At 42.2% G+C, this 22,485-nt stretch overlaps 1 protein-coding gene and 1 long non-coding RNA gene across 6 annotated transcripts in view; one reads left to right on the top strand and one right to left on the bottom strand.

Annotated features, from left to right (window-relative positions):
• The window catches only part of DYNC2H1 (dynein cytoplasmic 2 heavy chain 1), a 310,954-nt gene extending 290,088 nt beyond the window's left edge, over positions 1-20,866 (top strand). For 4 of the 5 annotated variants that reach the window (XM_078059076.1, XM_078059074.1, XM_078059073.1 and 1 more), the window contains one exon: positions 20,461-20,866. In XM_078059076.1, coding sequence (XP_077915202.1) covers positions 20,461-20,619 — 159 coding nt within the window. In that variant the 3' untranslated portion in view covers positions 20,620-20,866. Of the gene's footprint in view, positions 1-3,025; positions 4,214-20,460 lie in introns of those variants that run through there. The other variant, XM_078059075.1, reaches the window with a different exon arrangement.
• LOC118551736 (uncharacterized) lies at positions 1,439-20,164 on the bottom strand. Its single transcript, XR_013442648.1, has 6 exons — positions 19,993-20,164; positions 19,550-19,663; positions 17,314-17,400; positions 16,717-16,823; positions 4,602-4,760; positions 1,439-3,242 (listed from the first exon to the last, which is right to left on the bottom strand). It is a non-coding gene; the product is annotated as an uncharacterized LOC118551736 (long non-coding RNA).
• Positions 20,867-22,485: the final 1,619 nt, after the last annotated feature.

Below are 22,485 nucleotides of genomic sequence, written 5' to 3'. Positions count from 1 at the left end.
TGGATATTAGTCCCTTATCAGATATATCATTGCAAATATCTTCTTTCATTCAGTAGATCGCCTTTTTGTTTTGTTGATGGTTTCCTTTGCGATGCAGAAGCTTTTAATTTTGGTGTAGTCCCAATAGTTTATTTTTGCGTTTGTTTCCCTTGCCCTAGGAGATATATCTAAAAATATGTTGCTAAGGCCCATAACAAAGATCTTACTGCCTGTCTTTGCTTCCAGGAGTTATATGGTTATCAGGTCTCACATTTAAGTCTTTAGTCCATTTTAAGTTTATTTTTGTGTATGGTGTAAGAAAGTGGTCCAGTTTCATTCTTCTGCAGGTAGTGGTTCAGTTTCCCCAGCACCATTTATTGAAAAGATTATCATTTTTTAATTGTGTATTCCTGTATCCTTTTTCATGGATTAATTGACCATATGAGCATGGGTTTATTTCTGGGCTTTCTTTTCTGTTCTCTTGATCTATGTGTCATACTGTTCTGATTACTCCAGCTTTGCAGTTTATCTTGAAATCTGGGATTGTGATACCTACAGCTTTGTTGTTCTTTCTCAAGATTGTTTTCGCTATTTTAGGGCCTTTTGTGGGTCCATACAACTTTTAGGATTATTTGTTACCGTTCTGTGAAAAATGCTATGGTATTTCGATAGGGATTGCATTGAATCTGCAGATTGCTTCGATTAGCGTGGACATTTTAACAATATTAACTTTTCGAATCCATGAGTCTGGTATTGTCTTTACATTTGTTTGTGTTGTCTTGAATTTCTTTCATCAGAGCGCTATAGTTTTTATTTCACCTCCTTGGTTAAGTTTTTTCTTAGGTATTTTTTTAGTTTTGGTGCAGTTATAAATGGAAGTTTTTCCTAAGTTTCTCTGCTACTTTTTTTTTTTTAAATAAAAATTTTATTTACTTACTTGACAGAGAGACAGCGAGAGAAGGAACACAAGCAGGGGGAGTGGGAGAGGGAGAAGCAGGCTTCCCGCTGAGCAGGGAGCTCGATGTGGAGCTCGATCCCAGGACCCTGGGATCATGACCTGAGCCGAAGGCAGACGCCTAACGACTGAGCCACCCAGGCGTCCCCTCTCTTTCTCTCTTGATGAGTCTGGCTAAAATATATCAAAGCACCAGCTCTTGGTTTCTTTGATCTTTTCTATTTTTTTTTAGTCCATATTTCATATATTTCTACTCTAATCATTTTTCTTCTTTCTACTAAGTGCTTTGTTCTTTTTTTTACAGTTCCTCTAGGTATGAGGTTAGATTGAGGTTTTTCTAGTTTCTTGAGGTAGGCCTACATTGCTATAAATTACCCTCTTTTAGAACTGCTTTGTTTGTGCAGATGTTTTTGGACTGTTTTTCATTTTCATTTGTCTCCATGAGTTTTATTCCTTTTAGATTTCTTCATTGACCCATTAGTAGCATGCAGTTTAGCTTCCTGTTTGGGTTTTTTTTTTTTTTTTTCTTCAAAATTTTTCTTATAATTTCTAGTTTCATATCTTTGTGGTCAGAAAAGAAGCTTGACATGATTTCACTCTTCAGTATATTTAGACTTGTTTTGTGGACTAACAGGTGATCTATTATAGAGAAAATACCATGCCCGCTAGAACAGAATGTTTGTTCTGTTGTTTTTGCATGGAATGTTCTGTGTATATCTGTCTAATGTGTCGTACAAAGAAATGGGTTTTTTTATTTGTTTTCTGCCTGGATGATCTCTCTGTTGATGTAAATGGTGTGTTAAAGTGCCCCACTATTATTGTATTATATCTGTTACTGTTTGCTTTGTATTTAGGTGCTCAAATGTTGGGTGCATAGATATTCACGATTGTTATATCCTCTTGTTAGATTGATCCTGTTATCATTATGCAGCATCCTTCTTTGTCTTGCTACAATCGTTGTTTTAAAGTCTGTTTTGTCTGACATATGTGTTACTACCTTGAGGTTTTTCTCTACTACCATTTTCATGGATTGAAAATGAAGACATGGAAAAAGACAGTGTGTAGATATCTTGGGGTCTAAAGTGAGTCTCCCACAAGCAGCATAGAGATGGGTTGTCTTTTATTATCCATTTATTCACCCTATGTTGAATTCACCCAAATAGTTGGTCCATTCTTCTGCATCCTCTACTCTGCTGTGGGTTCCCTCTACAGTTTTCATTTGTTATTGTAGTCTTCAATTCTGATTGGTTCTTTGGCGTGCTCATGGAGCTCATGTCCTCAGCTCTCTAGTCTGGTAAGTGTCCTTGGGGCCACGACTTTGCTCACCTCCATACTCCATTCAGTTCTTGAGACTCTTGTCCTCTTCTTTCATTGGGAGCATAGTCTTCTGTTTCCTCGTTTCACTTGACTTCCTGTGCTCCTGTGAACGAGGCAGACGGCTGTGTCTCCTAAACTGGGTCTTGTGTATGGTCAGCCCCTGTGTAGACTTCAGGGCTGGCTGGCTGGAGCAGTGGCTGGGAGTCTGGTACCCTCCGTGCTGGGGCCATCCCAGCACTCTTCATGCAGAGGGTGCCCTGGCGGGACAGGTGCAGGCCGAGGCACTGTGGGCAGTCGTCTGCAGCGTGCAGGGGAGCTCTGAACCCGTAGCAACATGGCGATACGACGGCTGGGGCTCCAGTGAGTGCTGACGAGGGCTGTCCCATGTGTGTCCTGCCTGTGCTGTCGGTGCCTCCCCAACCCAGAGAGGGTTCCGGCAGCTCTCCCACCATTCGGCAGATGTTCCAAGGCTGGACCTTTTATATTCTAGTTGCTCTCTTAAACTGCCGCTGTTCCTCTGTGACCCAGTGTGTCCAGAGCTGGATCGGGCTGGGGGCCTGGGGCTTGCAGAAGCAGCGGGCTGGTGATACCACCCAGACCCTGCCCTCGCTGCTCTCAATGGGGAGGGAACGAAAACCATGGTCTTCCCCAGCCTCTTGGCCTGGAGAGAGCTCCAGCAGGTGCCCCACTGGCTGGCAGGATTCTAGGGCTGCTTTCTTTCTTTTCTAGTTGATTTTTTAAGCCGTGGCTTTTTTTTTCTGCGCCCCTGTGCAGAGGAATCTGACTGTGGTCCCTCAGTACTGTCGCTCCCCACTGTGGTTCACCGTGTTGGAGGAGGTTCCCTCTGTCGCCTGATCCCACACGCTGTCCTCTCTGGGGTCTGTCTGCTGTGTCCAGCCCGCCCTTAGCTGTCCTTTGGGTGGAGCTGCTCTCTAGCTTCTGACGTGGCGTCCTTCGTGGACTCGAGTTCAGGGTCCTCCTACATCACCATCTTGGACCCACCCAAAAAAAGGGAAGAAAAGAGTCTTAACAAAGACTTATTTCATTAACATTTCCTCCCTTTAAGACCCTCAATTATTGAAAAACTTTGGACAGTGGAACTTGGGAGACATTTGCCTTTAAAACAGGATACAGCTATAGATGAAGCACGTGACTTTTACTTAATAAAATTTTAAAATGTAAGTATGAATATAGGTAAATAGACTTTAAAGTTTTGATTCTATATGTAATGCAAAATATATTTCATGTACTGCTAACTATAAGAAAAAGTAGTGCATTGAATTTTCCAATAATTATAAATCTCTTCATAAAAAATAAAAAGCAACAGAATGTTTTTTAGGGAACAACTGATAAGACTGTAGTAATAATTGGCAGTCATTGGTCCGAGACCTAAAAGATCATCCGTTTTTGTAAAGTATCCCCTTTCCCCCACCATGTCAGCTTCATTGTCTCCAAGATTGGAGTGACTTTTCACATAGAAAAGGGAGTAGTTAATATTTATTCCAATCTGTGTGAACAAAACTGAAAGTTATATACAAAATTAAGGTTGGACTTTGGTAAGGGTTTTTAACCATAACATATAAAGTTGTATATGATCACAGAGATTAATTCAAATGGATCCAAATTAAGTGTCAGTTCTCTGGAAAACAAAATTAAAAGCATATAATGACCTTAATGGAGAAAAAAGTAGGACTATATGTATGAGGCCCAGCAATATAAACAGAGCACAGAGAATAAGTGCGTAGTTACAAACGCAGAAGAAAATGGCCTGAACAACACTCACATAATTGGCCAGAAACTGAATGCAAATCAGGAGCGTAATGTTAGGGACAATGCCAGTCTATTACTGAGTTGTATGCAAAGCAACATGACATTATAAGACTCAGAATTATCGCTCCATAATATTTTACTTTATCACCTCCATCCTATTTTATTTACCACACTTTACAAACAATTTAATTAGAAAAATAGCTCAGGTACGGAGAGGAGGTAAAATGAATTTGAGTATTTAGCCAATAAAAGAAATGGCTCGGATATTATGAATTTTTTTACTTTTATGAAACAGATTTCCTTCATAATGGAAAGATTTGTGGTCCTCCCCCCCCCCCCCCGAAAGCGAGCTCTTCCTTCCATATAACTGAGCACCTTTGTCTCTTCTTGGCCGAGACGAGGCAGCCGCCCCGTGCGTCAGAACACAGGGTGCTGGGCCCCCACGTCCCCAGCCGATGAGCAGGGCGCTTTGGGCCAAGTCCCGACCCCCCGACCCAGTTGTCGCCTGTGACGCTGGACACAGTGATGCGTCTGCAGCCCCGTGTTGAGGAGTAAATGAGCTCTTGTGTGTGAGGCTTACCCAGCACGGTGCCTCCTGCGTGGGCTTGCTCGTCCTGTTTCCACAACAGTGTGATGTTCCTGCACACAGTGCTTTACCGAGTGCTCGCCATCATCACTGAATACCTCCGTTCCTGGGCTTACATGGACAAACCAGTTTCTTCCATCCGAGCGTCTTGTACTGAGTGGGCGAGCAAATGGGGAAACAAATACAGGTCAGAGTCGTAAGTACAATTACAGGGGCTTGCGCAGACTGTGGCTGCTGAGGGAGGCCTCAGGTGGAGGACATGGAAGCAGATGAGGGAAAGTCGTTGTCCTCGACGAGGAGGGCACTTCTCTCGGAACTGCAATCACAGTGGAGCAAGCAGCGTTCCGGGACAAAGCACCCAGGAGGGTAGCTGCTTACGTGCACGACCTCCAGGTAGCCTGGGAATGGCAGGTCCAGCCCGTGTGGGACGGATGGTTCATATCCAGCAGTGGGAGGGGATGTACATGGGAAGGGGGGCCAGCGTGGGGTCCAAGATGGCGACATAGGAAGACCCTGAACCACACCCTCCAAGACACACCAAGTCTATTCCTACTGGAAAGCAGTTCCTCCTGAGGAAGCCCGAGGGCTCACCGACCATCATCTCTGCACCATGACTTTGTACAGGAATCACAGAGAGAATGGCACAGGCAGCCCACTCTGCAGAGAACAGCACGAGGGATGAGACAAGGTAGCGAAGGGAACCCCAGGCTGGGGACTGCAGCCACGAGGGCCAGCCCTGAGGGACCCCGGGCAGCCGACTCATCTGTGCTGGGCATAGGAAAAAAGCTGCAGTTGAAAAAGCAACAGGAATCTAAAAGATCAGCCACATGACAGGGGAGCTGCTGCCCCGTACTCTGGGTGGAGGGGGTGGGGGCAGCACTGTGCCCCTTCCCCATCCGCCTTCACAGCACACGTGGGAGCAGGGTCCAAGTGCCCGAGCCAGCCTTCTGCCCTTGGAGGGCCCGGGGCTTCTAGCCCACATCATTCTCAGGTGTCACACCGAGACGCCCCTGTTCCACAGTCACCACGGCACCCGGCATCGCACCAGGGCGACACCGTGCACAGTATGTACCCCAGAACACGCCCGGGGCTTGCTCGGGCTCCCCAGGCCAGAAGTCTCTGAGCCCCCCACCCAGGTGCCCCTGCACGGAGCCCGCCAAGACCCCCTGACCATGCCTGCGCTGGTTCCAGCTGCCCCCACAGGGCACCCCCAGTGTGAAGCACCCCAGAACACCCAGGCCACACGCCAGTCGACTGCAGTCACCCTACCATGGTGTGAGGGGCACCCTGGAACACGGCAGCCTCTGCCAGCTTCGACTCTGGTGGCCATGCAGAGTACCCCTGCACTGAGCACCCAAAAACAATCCCGGCTTGCAACCAATTCAGTTTTAGCCATCCTGGCAGGGGGCCTCCTTCACAGAGGACCCTGGGACCCCCCCTGGCCTACACACCACTTCACCTTCAGCTGCCTCATCCAGATGCCCTGCAGCCCCTGCTCACAGTCCCCTCCCAGCCCATGCCAGATACGGCTCCAGCCAGCCAGCCCGAGTCAGCAGGCAGTCTGCGCATAATCAGGGAAGACCACTCTCAACTTTAAGTAGCTGTCCCATCTAACTTATAGAAACACACACAGAAGGTCAAGCACAATGTGGAGACAGAAGATTATTTTCCAACCCACAGGACAAGACATAACCCCAAAACGAGCTAAATGAAACTGAGGTAAAAATACATCTGATGCAGAGTTTAAAGTAATGATCATAAAAATGCTCACCAGACTAAAGAATGGAAGATCTCAGTGACAATGTCAACAAAGATACACTAGAGTGAATCCACAGATTAGAGGATGCAGAAGGACGGATTGGTCATCTGGAAGACAGGGCCCCGGAAAACACCCAAGCTGAACAGTGAAAAGAAAAAGAATTTTTAAAAATGAGGTTAGGTTAAGGAGCATCTTGGACAACATCCAGCAAACAAATGTTCATATTATACAGGTCCCAGAAGAAGAATGAGACAAAGGGGCAGAAAACTTACTTGGAGAAATAGTAAAGGAAGACTTCCCTAACCTGGGGAAGGAAATGGACATCCAGGTCCAGGAAGGAGATCCACCCTGCAATACATAATAATTAAGATAGCAGAAATAGTGTTAGAGAATTTCAAAAGCAGCAACAGAGAAGCAATGTACAAGAGAAACCCCTTAAGCCTGTCAGCTGATTTTTTAGCAAAATCTTTGAGGGCCAGATGAGAATGGCATGATCTATTCAAAGTGGTGAAAGGAAAAGCCTACAACCGAGAATACTCTACCCAGCAAGTGTATTGTTCAAAATTGAATTAGGTTTCCCAGACAAGCTGGCCTTACAAGAAATGTTAGAGGGACTTCTTTAAGTGGAAAAGAAAAGGCCATAATTAGAAATAAGAAAATTATGACTAAAAAGATGTAAATATGACAACTTATAAATAAAATATGGAAGAGGGAATAAAAAAGTTCTTTTAGAACATGTTCAAACTTAAATGGGCCATGAACTTAATACAGACTGCTATATACTTAGGATCCTATATGTGAACCTCATGCCACCACAAATCCAAAACCTATAATAGATACACAAAAAATAAATCCAAGCATAATCTACAGAAAATCACTAAGAAATAGGGCAAGAGGAAAAGCACATAGTAGAGAAGAACTACAAAAACAACCAGAAAACAATGAACAGAACGGCAGTAATTGAGTTCCTGTCAATAATTACTGTAACTGCACACAGTCTGAATGCTCCAGTCAATATACACAGGGTGAGGAATGGATAAAGAATGGACAAGGCATGCCATGCATATAGACTGGGGGAAAATGCCAGGGTAACAATACCTACACAAAATGGACTTTAAGACAGACTGTAACAAGAGTCAAAGGCAGCCATCACATAATGATAAAGGGGTCAGTCCATTAGGACTATGTGACAGTTGTCTTTATGCACCCAACGTTGGAGCTCCTTAATACATGAAACAAATAGTCCTAGAGACACTGATAGTAATCCAGTAACAGTCGGGGACTTCAACACCCCACTTACATCAGTGACGATAACATCCTTGCAGAAAATTAGTAAAGAAACTGTGTCTTTGAATAAGACATAGACCAGATGACCTTAACAGAGACACATCCATCACACTGCATACAGAAACAGCAGGGTACACATACTTCTCTAGTGTGCTTAGAATACTGTCCATGACAGCTCACATGTTCGGCTGCAAAACAAGTCACCATAAATTGAAGAAGAGTGAAATCTTTTTTTAGGTAACTTTTCAGACCACAAAAGTAAGAAACTCTATCAATCACAGAAAAAAAACTGGACAACACATACATGGAAGCTAAACAACATGCTACTAAACAGTGGGTCACTGAAGAAATCAAAGAGGAAATTAGAAAACAGATGGTGATAGGGCACCTGGGTGGCTCAGTTGGTTGAGCGACTGCCTTCGGCTCAGGTCATGATCCTGGAGTCCCGGGATCGAGTCCCGCATCGGGCTCCCTGCTTGGCGGGGAGTCTGCTTCTCCCTCTGACCCTCCCCCCTCTCATATGCTTTCTCTCTCATTCTCTCTCTCTCAAATAAAGAAAATCTTTACAAAAAAAAAAAAAACAGATGGTGATTTACGAAAGTGAAAACGGTGGTCCAGAGTCCACTCACCATGACGAGCACCAGGTCCTGTACAGAAGTGCTGAACACTGTTGGACACCTGAAACTGACACTGTACATTAACTACACCACAGTTAAGGTAATAACAATTTGAAAAAAGAAAGCACAGTGGTCCAAATTCTTTGGAATGCAGGAAAAGCAGTTCTATGATGGAAATAGATGCCCATGCAGTCTACTTCAAGAAACAAGAGAAATTTCAAATAACCTACTTTGCACGTAAAGGAGCTAGAAAGAGAACAAACAAAATCCAAAACCAGGAGAAGGAAGGAAATAATAAAAATTAGAGCAGAAATAAATGATACAGAAACTAAAAAAAAACAATAGAACAGATGAGTGAAACCAAAAGATGGTTCTTAGAAAGGATTAACCTAATATTAATCTCTAGCCAGAGTCATAAAAAGAGAGGGAGATATAGAAGATGCAAATTAACAAAATCACAAAGGACAGAGGAGAAATAACACCACAAAAAAATACAATTTTAAGAAAATATTGTGAAAAATTATACACCAAGAAATTGGGCAACCTGGAAGAAATGGATAAATTGCTAGAAACACATGAACTACCAAAACTGAAGCAGGAAGAAATAGAACATTTGAGCAGACTGGTGACCAGCAACGAAATGGAATCAGTCATCAGAAAAGTCCCAACAAACAAGAGTCCAGGACCAGGCAGCTTCAAAGGTGAATTCCATGAAACATTTAAAGAAGAGCTGGGAAGACATCCCAGTTCAGTCTACGAGGCCAGTATCACCCAGATACCAAAACCAGACAAAGATACCACAAAAAAGAGAACTACAGGCCGATAACCTCTCATGACTATAGATGCAAAAGTCCGTAACAAAATATTATCAAACTGAATCCTACAATACATTAAAAAAATCATTTACCACAATCAAGTGGGATTTATTCTTTGGGCTGCAAGGGTGGTTCAATATTTGCAAATCAATCAATGTGATACATCACATCAATGAGAAAGAATTAAAAAATTTCAGTAGATGGAGAAAAGACATTTGATAAAGTACAACATCCATTCATGATAAAATCCCTCAACAAAGTAGGTTTAGAGGGAACAAACTCAACATAATAAAGGCCTTAGGTCGAAAACCCACAGCAAACATTATCCTCGGTAGGGAGAAACAGAGCTTTCCCTCTAAGGTCAGGAGCAAGACAGGGATGGCCACTCTGACCACTTTTATTCAACGTAGTACTGGAAGTGCTAGCCTCAGCAGTCAACAGGAGGAAAGAAAAGGCATCCACATCAGCAAGGAGGAAGTCGAACTCTCACTGTTTGCAGGTTATGGCATGATGCTATATATAGGAAACCCGAAAAACTACTAGAGCTGATGCACAAATTCAGTAAAATCACAGGATACAAAATCAATATACAGAAATCCGTCACATTTCATCAGGGAAATGCAAATCATAACCACAATGAGATATCACCTCACACCTGACAGAATGGCTAAAATCAACAACCCAAGCAACAGCAAGTGTCAGGACGTGGAGAGAAAGTGTCATGCTCCGCTGGGGGGACTGTCCGCTGGTGCAGCCACCACCCTGGACGCAGTTTGGACGCTCCTCAGAAATTAAAAATATAGAACTACCCTGGGATCCAGTCATTGCACTACCGGGTGTTTACCCACAGAAAATGAAAACACCAATTTGAAAAATACACATGCACCCCGATGTTTAGAGCAGCATGATTTACAGTAGCCAAGATGTGCATGCAACCCAGTGCTTATCAAGAGATGCATGAATAGAGCAGATGTCATCTCTCTGTAGATGGTCTATCACTCAGCCATGAAAAAGGACGAGCTTTTGCCATTTGTGACCACATGGATGGACCTAGAGGGTATAATGCTAATTTAAGTCAGAGAAAGACAGATGCCATATGGTTTCACTTAGATGTGGAATCTAACAAAAGACATAAATAGACAAAAAACAGACACAGAGCCAAAAAATACAGAGAGCAAAGGGAGGGTTGCTGGGGGGCAGGAGTAGGGAAATGGACAGGTTACGGAATGAGTAAGTCACAGGCCTAGAAGGTGCAGCACGAGGACCAGAGTCCGTGACATGGTGAGAGCGCCGTATGGGGACAGATGGTGACTACACTTGTGGTGAGCACCGCACACGGGGCAGACTTGTGCCCTGAAGCCCGTGGAACAGTGTCAGGAGAGAAGGCAGGCCCAGACCACGTCGTTCCCGCCACTCTGGGTCAGTGCGAAGCCTCGAAGAACTTAAGAGCAGGAGTGCGGTTTTCAGGACTCAGTCCGGCTCTGACAGGACGGGTGATCCGCACAGGGCGAGCGAGGTCACACCAGTCCTGCGGGATCGGGAGAGTAGCAGGGGTCTCTGTTTTGCTGCTGAAGAAACCGACAGGTCAAGTAAGTGATTTTTAATGGGTCCCACAGTGGTAGCACCATGGTCAACAATAACTGTTAACCTTAATTTGTATCACGTGTCAGGGGCTGTGTAGTGTTTAAAATACAAATTATTTAGGCCCTCCAAAAAAGTTTGAAATAAGGCATCATCTCCATTTTCAACTAAGAAACTTGAAGCTCAAAGTGGTCGGTTGGTCAGCAGTTCACTTCAGGTCCAAGCTTTGGACGAGTCCTGAGCCAAGAGAACAGCACAAACCAGCCTCCTGCCTGTGTGTGCGCAGCCCACGGCCCGCGGGGCTGCAGGTGGTTTGTGCGTTTTTAACACAGCTGGAAACTGCCCAGCTGGAAACTGACGGGAGTAGTCGTTCATGACAGGTGAAAACTACAGGGAATTCAGTTTCAGTGTCCATAAATGAAATTTTCGGGGGAGAACAGCCTTGCCCGTTTCTGTAGATATGCTCTAGGACTGCTTTTGGACAACAGCAGAGCTGAGGAGCTCCGTCACAGACCATCTGACTCACGAATCCTAAAATATTACCTGGTCCCTCACAGAGAAGTTTGCCAACTCTGTATAAACTTAAACTCTCCAGCTTCTGCTTGAGTGAAACATTGTATGTTGAAAAAAAATTTTTTAGGGAAGCTGTAGATGTTCTTAATATGTTTTACAGAATTTAGGGGGGAAAGAACATTAACATTTCAATGCATTTTACTAGGAGGGAAGCATAAAATGAAAGGAAGCATCACATCAATTTGTGTAAACCGGTAAAAAAAAAAAAATTACTTTTTCCATTTACTTTTACAGCTACTTTATGGCAGAGGTCTACAGTCCTTTGATAACCTTGGAGGAAATAATGCACTTCAAAACTTTGGGGACGATTCCCTTTAAGGCAGAAGAAAGTTTTTTTCCCAGATCATTTCCACATTATTATCCACCTAATCACCCTGAATAGCTTCATTTTAGCAGAAACATGCCCAACACTCCAGTCATTTGCACAACACTGCTATGAAGCAGATAGCACGTCCATTTTTTAAAGAACATTTTAGATCCTGGCTGACTTTATGTTTTCGTTTGCATATGTGGCAATAGTCGAAGGACATGAGCAACAAGTTCTACGGCTTTTATTGGGGGAGGGGCTCTACCATTGCTTCTATTACAAATGCAATGATGCACTTTGCCAGTTAAAGATAGAATTAGGAATTCTCAAGGGAATTAAAAATAAAATGCACATGAAGCTATGTGCACTAAGATAATGCTCTTAATTCATACACTCATTCATGATGCAGATTCTTAAAGTTCCAGTTCTAGCTCAAGAGTGGTGGTTGAAATAATACAGGTCCAAATTAAGTTTTACCCCAAAAAGCATTAGCTTTCCCTAAAGCATTTCCTAAAAATGTTCTATACGACACTCTTCTATAATGGTTCTCTGAGAAAAACTGTTCCGTGAACATCACCTATTTGAGAATATTACCGATTCTGAGTAGTCCCACAGAGAACCTCACATACAAGTTTGCATGCACCTACGCCCCACTCTTCACTTAGATCTAGCGTTTTATATAACAGTTTGGGAAACATTGCTTGACAAGGTAGATCAGTCTGAGATGGGGCCCTGTTTTGACATTCCACAGGAATTCACTTGGCTTTTGTTCCTTCCGTCTTTCCAGTAAAGAGTGCTGCCTAAGTTTGTCCCCCTCCAGGATCCCCAGGTCTGGACCCCCCAACAGGCACCACAAGGGACAATTCACCTTCAGAATCAATTCCATTCCTAGGGAAAACAGGACTAAAAAATGATTTCACAAGCCACTCACAAAAACAGTCTTTATGCTACTTTTATATGAAAATATTATCACCATGGGTATCAGAACATATGCTCAAAACTCTGCCTTGTATGCACTCTGGTTTAAAAATAATAACTATTAATATATTGTCTATGTGACTTTTTTCTCCCTTAGGCACTTAACTATGAAAGCAGTTTGTCACTATGAGCAAAGTATTTTTCAAAATACAGTTTACAGGGTAGCCAGGCATTCTTGACTGAACAGCATCTTTCAAAATACTCATTGCTGGCAACTTGTTGTTTCCTGTTTTAAGAAATTTAATTTTTCTGGAGTTACATTGCTAAATTGCGTCACTTTTATGTGCATTAAAGCTCTAATGATTTCCTAATATCTCCTTTTCTGAAAAAACAAAAACCCTATGTGTTGGAATAAGTTAGTTGGACTTTATGCGTAAGCTAATGAGAAAAATAATACAACAGGCTACCCGGCTGGTTCAGTTGGTAGAGCAAGCAGCTCTTGATCTCAGGGTTGTGGGTTCAAGCCCCACGTTGGGTGTGCAGATTACTTAAAAATAAAATCTTTAAGGAAGAAAAAAGAAAGAAATCTAATAAAACATATTAGCCAAATACTTAAAACATAGCCAACCTAGGTCATTTTGTTTTCTGGTGTCTCATTTTGTTATTTTCTTTGATTTGTTGGCTGTTTGTTGTCTGCTTAGTCTCATCATTCACCTTTGTAAGATGTACCGTCTTCTTTCAAGTGTTAGCGTGCTGCTTGCTGTCTGGAGTACCCTGCACCCTGTACTTGTTTTAAGTGACTTTCCCTGGCCTGGGCAGGAGCATGAAGTTTCACATGTTGGCCTCATTATTGAACTGAGCTAATGGACCAGCTTCTATTTTAATAAAGTTGGATATATGAACACATTAACCACTTTAATCACAATATACAGGTTTTTAATAATTAAATTTTAATCATGTCAAATTACTTTGTTTACATGGCCTATAACATTATTGTCAGGCTTCCTACACTGTCTCCTTGTTCACATTCATCTGTGTATTTATTAATCACACCTAGTGTGTTTATGAATAGTTATTAGTAAAATTTTAGTTTCATGCAAATATTTCAGCCCAGCAGGGTCTTAAGCTTTGTCTGTTAAGAGAAACACACTAAAGAAAGACTTGTGTCGTAAGAATGTAATTCAGCTGAACAATGTTCATGGAGCTTCTATCTGTACAAGGTACTGTGCTCATAGTGAAAATGCCGAAGTACTTAGCTCTGCTACTTTGACCATCTATTTTTGGTGACGTAAGAGCAAGTCCATTTCACTTCTTTTCAGGTTATAATGTTTACCATTTAAGAGATTTTGAGAAATGACCACCTAAATGTTAAGAAACAACTGTGGGCATGGGGGAAACAGGGGAAGGGGATTAAGGGAACACTTCCCTTGATGAGCACTGAGTAACCTGTAGAAGTGTTGAATCAGTATATTGTACACCTGAAACTAAAATGACACTGTACTAAATAACTTGAATAAAAAATAAAATGTAAACAAACAAAAAATAAAGAGCTTAGCACAGTGCCAGAAGCAACAGTGCTGCTTTGCTGTTAAAACACTGGAGGTTTTGGTAGCAACATTTGTCTCCCGATTTTACAACAAAAAACAAGCAGGACTGGAAGGATTTGGAAATATATGCAAACATTAGTAAGTTGATAGTGAATATGTGAAATATCAACTTTGTATTACCGCTAAGTCCTGATTTAAAGAGAAAATTGCTTGGCATCACAGTGAAGAGACACAGAGCAGATCTTCTGTGTAGAAAGGAGTAACATTGTAACACATTTCAGTACAGTGTTTCCATTTTCATGTCTGGCGTAGAAGTTACGGGCAGCAAACTAGTATCAGGTGGCGGAGAGAGATAATTTAAGACCTTGCCTGGGATTGTAAACAGGCATTCAGAGATTTAGATCATTTCAGCCCAAGAAATATGTAATGTCTGCTCTCTGCTGAAGAATTTAGAGGTAAATGCCTGCACTAGGTTATTAACTTCAGGAATGGCTGAGGAATTATGACAATTACAGAAATTTCTGGAACCTCAGGCTCTGTCATTTAAGCAGAATTGGAGAAGCGGGAAGAGATTAGGCACTGACAGGTGACAGGTGAGAATTCTCTTTACTCCAAATCCTGTATTTTGTCTGAGGTCCAAGTGAGGACTCATTCTCTTTATTAATCCTCGTTAGGTTAACATATCCCAGAGGAGTATTTTATTTTGATTTTCTAAAATGCTCATTCCCCCAAAACTTACAGTCTGTGTATTTGATATGAATACATTGTTTCGCAAGCTAAATTTTTAGCTTCAAAGATTAGTATGCTCTTTATTTGGGAATATACTAAAATGCTTGGCCTTTATAATTCTGAGCACAACATTAGCATATAAAATGCTATTAAATGAATGAATAACTGACAGAATCACCAGTACAAAGAGAGAAAACTTAGATTCAAGGCAGATGTTCTTTTTATCTATTTGGGCAGTGATTCTCTATAAAGAATGAGTTTTGTCATATGATTTCAGCATGTTAGGAATGCATGAGCTTTCAAAGGGACTTAACTGATTGAGATCAAGTATCAGGAGAGGCATTTTCATGTGTACGTAAGGGGGTGGGGGGAGATTGGAAAAGATAATCAGATTTCATATAATGTCCTTCTAGACTTAAAAATACGTTTGTTGTATTTTTTCCATGAAGGAAAAAGTATTTTTATTTCTGTCTGTCCCAGCACCGTCTACAACATGTATTGGATGCTAAAAACTGTGATTTTTTTTTTTTCCTAGTTGATATGAGAGTTAGTAGGGAGTTTAAAAAAAAAGGTATAGTATGCTGCCCCCAAATTAGAGATACATGGATAAATACTTTATATTTGAGTTCTTTTTTTTTTTTAAGATTTTATTTATTTGACAGAGACACGGCGAGAGAGGGAACACAAGCAGGGGGAGTGGGAGAGGGAGAAGCAGGCTTCCCACGGTGCAGGGAGCCCGATGTGGGGCTCGATCCCAGGACCCTGGGACCATGACCTGAGCCAAAGGCAGACACTTAATGACTGAGCCACCCAGGCGCCCCTATATTTGAGTTCTTTAATGCATCATCGAATCCTTTCAGCATCCTATTGGGTGGGCAAGTCTGTTTTTCTCCCTTTTTATAATAGAGGAACTGATGCTCAGAGAGTCATCTACTTAGGGTCAGGAGCTCAGAGCTGGAATGTGATTCATTTCCTTAAACGCGCTTGTCTTCTGTCCTGACAACCGTGGCACACAGTCTTTGGGTGCCAATACTCATATATGCCAAATCCTTTCTCCAACTGGACTCCCTGGCTGCTGTGCCATTTGCTAACCAGATTGCCCTGGTGAATCGTCTCTGGGTTTCTGATTCTCCATTTGTAAAATCCTAGAATGAGTCTAACTTCTCCTCTAAGTCTCATTTCAACTCCAAGAAGTAATCCATTAGTTGAATAAAATTATGTAAGTTCAATATACATATTAGTCCAAAATGTGAATTGGAAATAGTATGAACTTGTGATATTTTTCTTTAAAAAATACACAATTCTAAGCTCCAGTCACAGACTAATCCTAGAGGGAGAATGATAGATCATTCCTCGCACCCAGTTTACAATTCCTGATACCATTTCTCATTGAAGGAATCACAGATCCTCAGAATGACTAATTTGATTATTGAGACAGGTAATGTACAAGATGAGCTTGTAATACTTTGGCATACTAGAAGGCAAGAAAGCTACTTAAGACGACTTGAGACATAACAAAAAAACAAAAACAAAAACAAAAAATACTCAAAAGCCAATTTAAGAGTTCCCCTTGAGCAAAGATGGACAATTTGAGTAGCACTAAGATAATAACTATGTTTGAAGCGCACCAGGAATGTTTTTACAAAGAGAGGGGAGGTCATTAGTCACCTTTACAATATGCTAGGGATCAAATTTATTTTGAAAGCACATAAATAAAGGGAAGTTGGTAGCATTTATTGAGCCTTTCTAAATGAATGGTAGCTCATGACGATCTAAAGAGTGGTAGTGGAAGTTTCTTGCTGTAGATCTGTCTCTGCCTGGCATTAGCTTGCCGTTCTGTGATCATGAATGTGATAATAATCTCGTGGCTTCTAATGTGTAAAAAGACAACCAAATATCATGTGCCTATTGATGAAAGCATACAGTACCACCTATGCAGGGTTTTTGCCAAAAATTCAATCTGATTCTAAACTTACCTCCAGATCCAGTTCACAGGAAACAGAAAAATAGGGTGCCACGGGAATGGATCCAACCAAAGCCAGAATGGAGGAAGCTCTTGGGTATGGTTTCTTCAGCAAACAAACTGCAAGGGAAACAGGAGGAAAAACCTATAAATTTAGGAAAATTCAGAGACATATCAACAAAATGCCATGTGTGGACTTTATTTGAATTATGGTTCTAACAACAAAAACTTAAAAATAGTTAGATAATGGAGAGATGACATTCAGGAATTACTGTTGGGAGAGGATCCAAGATGCCGACATGGAAGATCCTGAACTCCCCTCCTCCACAGACACATGGAGTCTATGCACAGAGCAGCTCCTGAAGAACAGAACCAACTGAACAGCCTCTGTATGGACAGAGGACAGAGGGACCACGAAGAGAACAGGAGACACAAAGCCCCATCCCGCCACTGCCATCTGCAACCAGAGGGACAGTCCTGAGGGACTCTGAGCAGATTCGTCCACCCTGGCTCACAGAAACAAAAGCCGTGGTTTACAAGGGCAGCTACAGTTTCAAGGATCCAGGCCTCGCGTGTCTGCCCATGGGGATGGGGGCTGGCGGGTGGTTACCTTCTCCTCCGTTTTGATGGTGCAGATGGCGCAGGATCCGGGCGCCCTGGCTGCTTCAGGCACACGGCGCACACCAGCCCGCATGCCCTGAGGCACAGAAAAAAGGCCAGAGTTTAACCAAGAACAACTGGGATAGAAAGGAAATAGCCCCAGAAGAGTTGCAGGAGCGCCGTCTGAGCTCTTGGGTCAGAAGGACTGGTGAGCCCCTCCACCTTGCTGGCATGGACGGGAGTGGGGCATGGGGCCCCGGCCAGGCAGCCGCCTTAGCAAGTCCCAGGACTTAGCAAAGGGACACAGGACACTGCATTCAAAAACATTTATTTCCAAATGCCCATGGAACATTCTCCAAGATGGATCACATGTTAGGCCATAAAACAAGTTTCAACAAACTAAACAGTGAAATCATGTCAAGCACCTTTTCTGACCACAAGGCTATGAAACTAGAAATCAATTACAAGTAAAAAAAACTGGATAAAACAAGCACATGGAGGCTGAATAGCATGCTACTAAGCAACCGATGGGTCTACAAAGAACCAAAGAGGAATCAAAGAATACCCAGAGACGTAAGAAAATGAAAACATGATATCCCAGAATCCTCGGCATGCAGCAAAAGCAGTTTTCAGAGGGAGGTTATTCGAGATACAGGCCTGCCTTTCAAGAAGAAAGAAAATTTCAAATAACCTAACCCTACATCTAAAGGGCCTTTTAGAAAAAGCCCGAAGTTAGTAGAAGGAAGGAAATAACAAAAGATGAGAGCAGAAATAAATGAAACACGTACTTGAAAAAGTGAAACAGTAGAAAAGATCAAAGAAACCCAGAGCTGGTTCCTTGAAAAGATAAAATTATTTATTTAGCCATACTTACCAAGGAAAAAATAAAAAAAACCTCAAATCAGGAAGGAAACAGAAGCAACAACCAACACCACAAAAATACAAAAGAATTGTAAGACACTGTTAAAAAAGTGACATGCCAAAAAATTGGACCTAGAAGTAGGTCCTAGAAGTAGAACCTAGAAGTGCCATTTTTATGCAGTATGGGAAGTCCTAGCCACAGCAATCAGACAAGAAATAAATGGCATCCAAAATTGGTAAAGAAGTGAAACTATGACTGCTGGTAGATGACATGATACTATATGTACGAAATCCTAAAACTCCACCAAAAAAACTATTCGAAGTAATACATGGATTCGGTAAAATTGCAGGATACAAAATTAATATACGGAAAATTGTTGCATTTCTATGCACTGATAACTAGCAGAGAAGAAAACAGTCCCATTTACAACTGCACCAAAATGTATAAAATACCTAGGAAGAAACACCCAAGGAGGTGAAAGACTTGTAATCCAAAAACTGTAAACCACTGATGAAAGAAATTAAAAACACAGACAGGGGCGCCTAGGTGGCTCAGTCGTTATGCGTCTGCCTTCGGCTCGGGTCATGATCCCAGGGTCCTGGGATCGAGCCCCGCGTCGGGCTCCCTGCTCAGCAGGAAGCCTGCTTCTCCCTCTCCGACTCCCCCTGCTTGTGTTCCTGCTCTATCTCTCTCTGTCAAATAAATAAAATCTTAAAAAAAAAAAAAAAAAGAAACACAAAAAAACAGACTGTAAATACAGAGAACAAATTGATGGTTGCTAGCAGGCAGGTGGGCAGGGAAATGGGTGAAATAGATAAATGGGGATTAAGAGGCACAAAATTCCAGTTATAAAAGAAGGAAGTCATGGAGATGAAAGTACAGCGTAGGGAATATTGTCAATAGTATTTAATAATGGTGTGTGGTGACAGATAGGGACTATACTTACCGTGATCATTGAGTAATACGTAAGATTGTCAAATCACTATATTGTGCATCTGAAACTAATACAACATTGTATGTCAACTATACTGAATAAAAATTATTTTAATTGTTAAATTTGGAAAAAAATGTTCTAGAAACGTAGAACAACTAGTATGGAAGATCCTATGTAACGACAAACAATGCTTACGGAAATTGTAAAACCCCGTTCCTGAACAGGGATGGTTGAGTTGGAGAAGTAGAAACTTACATCTCATTTCTGCATAGCATTAAAATTAATCTTCAAAATTGCCTGATTAAGTGAAACGGTAGGTAAGTTTCTAACACACATAATTTATGTTTGTTACTGTTTGATGGGATGACCCAATTATAATATCACCCACGACCCCAGAAACAGCAGAGAAATCTGTTAAGGATTTAGAAGCAAAGCACTGCAACCTCTTACCTCATTTGTTAGACATTCTTTGCTGCTTTCTGTGGTTCTAGATTCTTAGTATTAAACTCTGGTGGGTTTTCTTCCAGAGCTAACATGAAATTCCTGTGCTTAGACTTGCTGAAGCTGAAAAGGGGGAAAGAAAAATCAGAAAGGTAAAGAGCCAGTGCCTCCTTCTCCCTTGTGCCTGGAGAAATGCAGACACGGTCCTGCATCAGGGAGCTAGTTTGTTGGGTTTTTTTTTTTAAGATTTTATTTATTTGAGAAACAGCAGGTGAGAGAGAGAACATGAGTCGGGGTGGGGGGCAGAGGGAGAAGCAGACTCCCCGCTGAGCAGGGAGCCCAATGCGGGACTCGATCCCAGGACCCTCAGCGACTGAGCCCCCCAGGCGCCCTTGGGAGCTAGTTTTGATGAAGTGCTGAATTGAGAGTATTAACAAAAGCTTCAGTCTTACCTTTTAAATATGAAGACTGGCACAAAAGTGTATAACCCTGTTCAGGTTGGTATTTAATAAACAAGTATTTTAAGGCAGGTATCTCAGAGATTGTTTCTGTGTTCTCCAGAATACACTCTTCAATGCCATTGTTAATACTGATTTGCAATAGTAGCAAATACAATAGCAAAAATTGTATTTTTATATTTTAAAGGAAACATTTATAGATGAAATGTTAGGATGTGTCAGATTTTCTTCCAAATGCTCCCAGTTTGAGGCTCGGGGACGGTGAATGAAGCCCAGCTGGCTGGGAGTGGGTCCCGTTGCAGCTGGACTGTGGGGTTTACTCTGCTAGTCCTCCTTTAAACCATTTCAGCATAAAATATTCAATCTTACTATTGGGGAGAGTTTTGTTTGTCTTTGGTTATCTGCCAATCTGCTTTAAGGTAGTATATTACCATATTTTAACACAAAATTCTTTCTCTACAGGGTGCATACGGTCCTTATTCCCCTGATGAGTGCATATCTTTGCCCGTGTACACGAGCTCCGAGAGGGACCGCGTGGTAGCCAACATCGACGTCCCGTGTGGGGGCAACCAAGACCAGTGGATTCAGTGTGGAGCAGCTCTGTTTCTAAAAAATCAGTAGTCTAACGATAATAAAAGCTGTCTTAGCAAAAAGAAACATTTGCTACTTCAACTTTAAATCAATAGGTGGTCTACATTTAAACTGTTCAAAAAATTATCACATAGTTACCTGTACCTTGTGTTATTGATCTCACTGGGTTTTTATTGTAATGGGTCATGACAGTGCATGCAACTTTTAAAGTAACAATTCATAGGTTCATGTTAAAATGCTGTATTCCCTTGAGAACATTAAATATTTTTGTGAGGCAGTTCATGTTTCCAGTGGCTCAAAAAATTAATGCATGTAAGAGGTTGAAAGTAGTGTATTTAAGGAATCTAATTAATTTGGCTACTTTTTGGTATCATAATTTTGTATTAAAATATAAGACCATTTTTTTCATTCATCTGTGGGTTTAGATAGGTGTTCTCTTTTTAAACAATTAAAAATATATTCTGTTTTAGTTAAAATATATAGCATCTCAAAGTAATCGAAAAGAAATGGGGAATAACAGCACAGAAACCAGGGTAAGAATTTTACAAATGGAATAATTAGACAATGAGAGGTTATCATTCCTCACGTAGATGACTTTTTACCATCTGTTTCTATGAAACAGTAAAATTCTACAATGGCTGGAAGCTTAAATATGTGTTGTAATTTTAGAGTTTGTGAGCAATTGGAATTGGGTTCAGAAATCTTAACTACTTGTCATCATATTACCATTTGTATGGGTCCAATCAGGAGACCAAAAACAAACCAAACCACCCCACTGGTTTAAAGGGTGAAGTTCAACATAAAGATTAAGGTACGATAGAATAAGGAAGGGTGAGACAAGCCCATCTGATACCGCCCGACAGTACAAACGTGCGGGGTGGGGGGGGCTCCCGAAGCCTGGGGTTCATACCTCGTTGGACAAGGTCTAAGTGCAGGCTGCTGGGGAACTGAGAACTTTCTTGAGTTTCTGCTGTTCCAGGCAAGCCCAGGCCTGGAAATCAGGAGCTCCAGAGCAGGCAGGGGCCGCGGCCTCGGCAGGTGAACCGGCTCACCCACTTCTGGCCAATACGCTGTGACAACAGATAGGATATGGTAGCTTCCAGAAGCCTTCTTCACAGGACACGGCCAGTCGGTCATTCTCTCTCCCCTTCTCTTCATCTCTTCTGCTATCTTGGGCTGTGTGTTTGCAGCCACAAAGGACAGAGACAAACCTGGAAAAGGTGGGACTCTGGAGCATGGATGCGCTGGATGTGTTGACTCTGACTTCCTTATACAGGAGATTGGGCACGCCTACAGGACGATGTACTGCTGTCCTAGTTCAAACAGAACGCTGGCTTTTAGAAATGGAAATCATTTAGAGAGAACAATGTGAACCTAAAAATGACAATGTGTCAAAGTTAGAATTCCACATTCTGAGGGAATTCCCTTCAGAGCTGCTTCATTTGCAAGCTTTCTAGTCTATTTGGAGGGTGTGTGATTATCGAAGTTAATTTACTCAACTCTTCATAAACTCAACAAAGACTTCATTGATAATTTGCATTTGATTAGATTATTTTAGATCAAAAGAAAAAATGGCATTATGCCTGAGTAGAAGCTACAATCACACAGGCACCTAATTCCCAAGTGTGAGATCTAGGATGAGGAGAGCAGAGGTGAGGGACAGAGGATGACGAGGAGAGGTGAGGGACAGGATGAGGGAAGGAGAGGTGAGGGACAGGATGAGGAGAGGTGAGGGACAGAGGATGACGAGAGGTGAGGGACAAGATGAGGAAAGGAGAGGTGAGGGACAGGATGAGGAGAGGTGAGGTGAGGGACAGGATGAGAGGTGAGGTGAGGGACAGGATGAGGAGGTGAGGGACAGGATGAGGAAAGGAGAGGTGAGGGACAGGATGAGGA

This window comes from Halichoerus grypus, chromosome 11 (genome assembly GCF_964656455.1).
Source record: "Halichoerus grypus chromosome 11, mHalGry1.hap1.1, whole genome shotgun sequence".
NCBI lineage: Eukaryota > Metazoa > Chordata > Mammalia > Carnivora > Phocidae > Halichoerus > Halichoerus grypus.
Note: the sequence above shows the minus strand (reverse complement) of the source record. Positions and strands in the feature narration are given on the sequence as shown.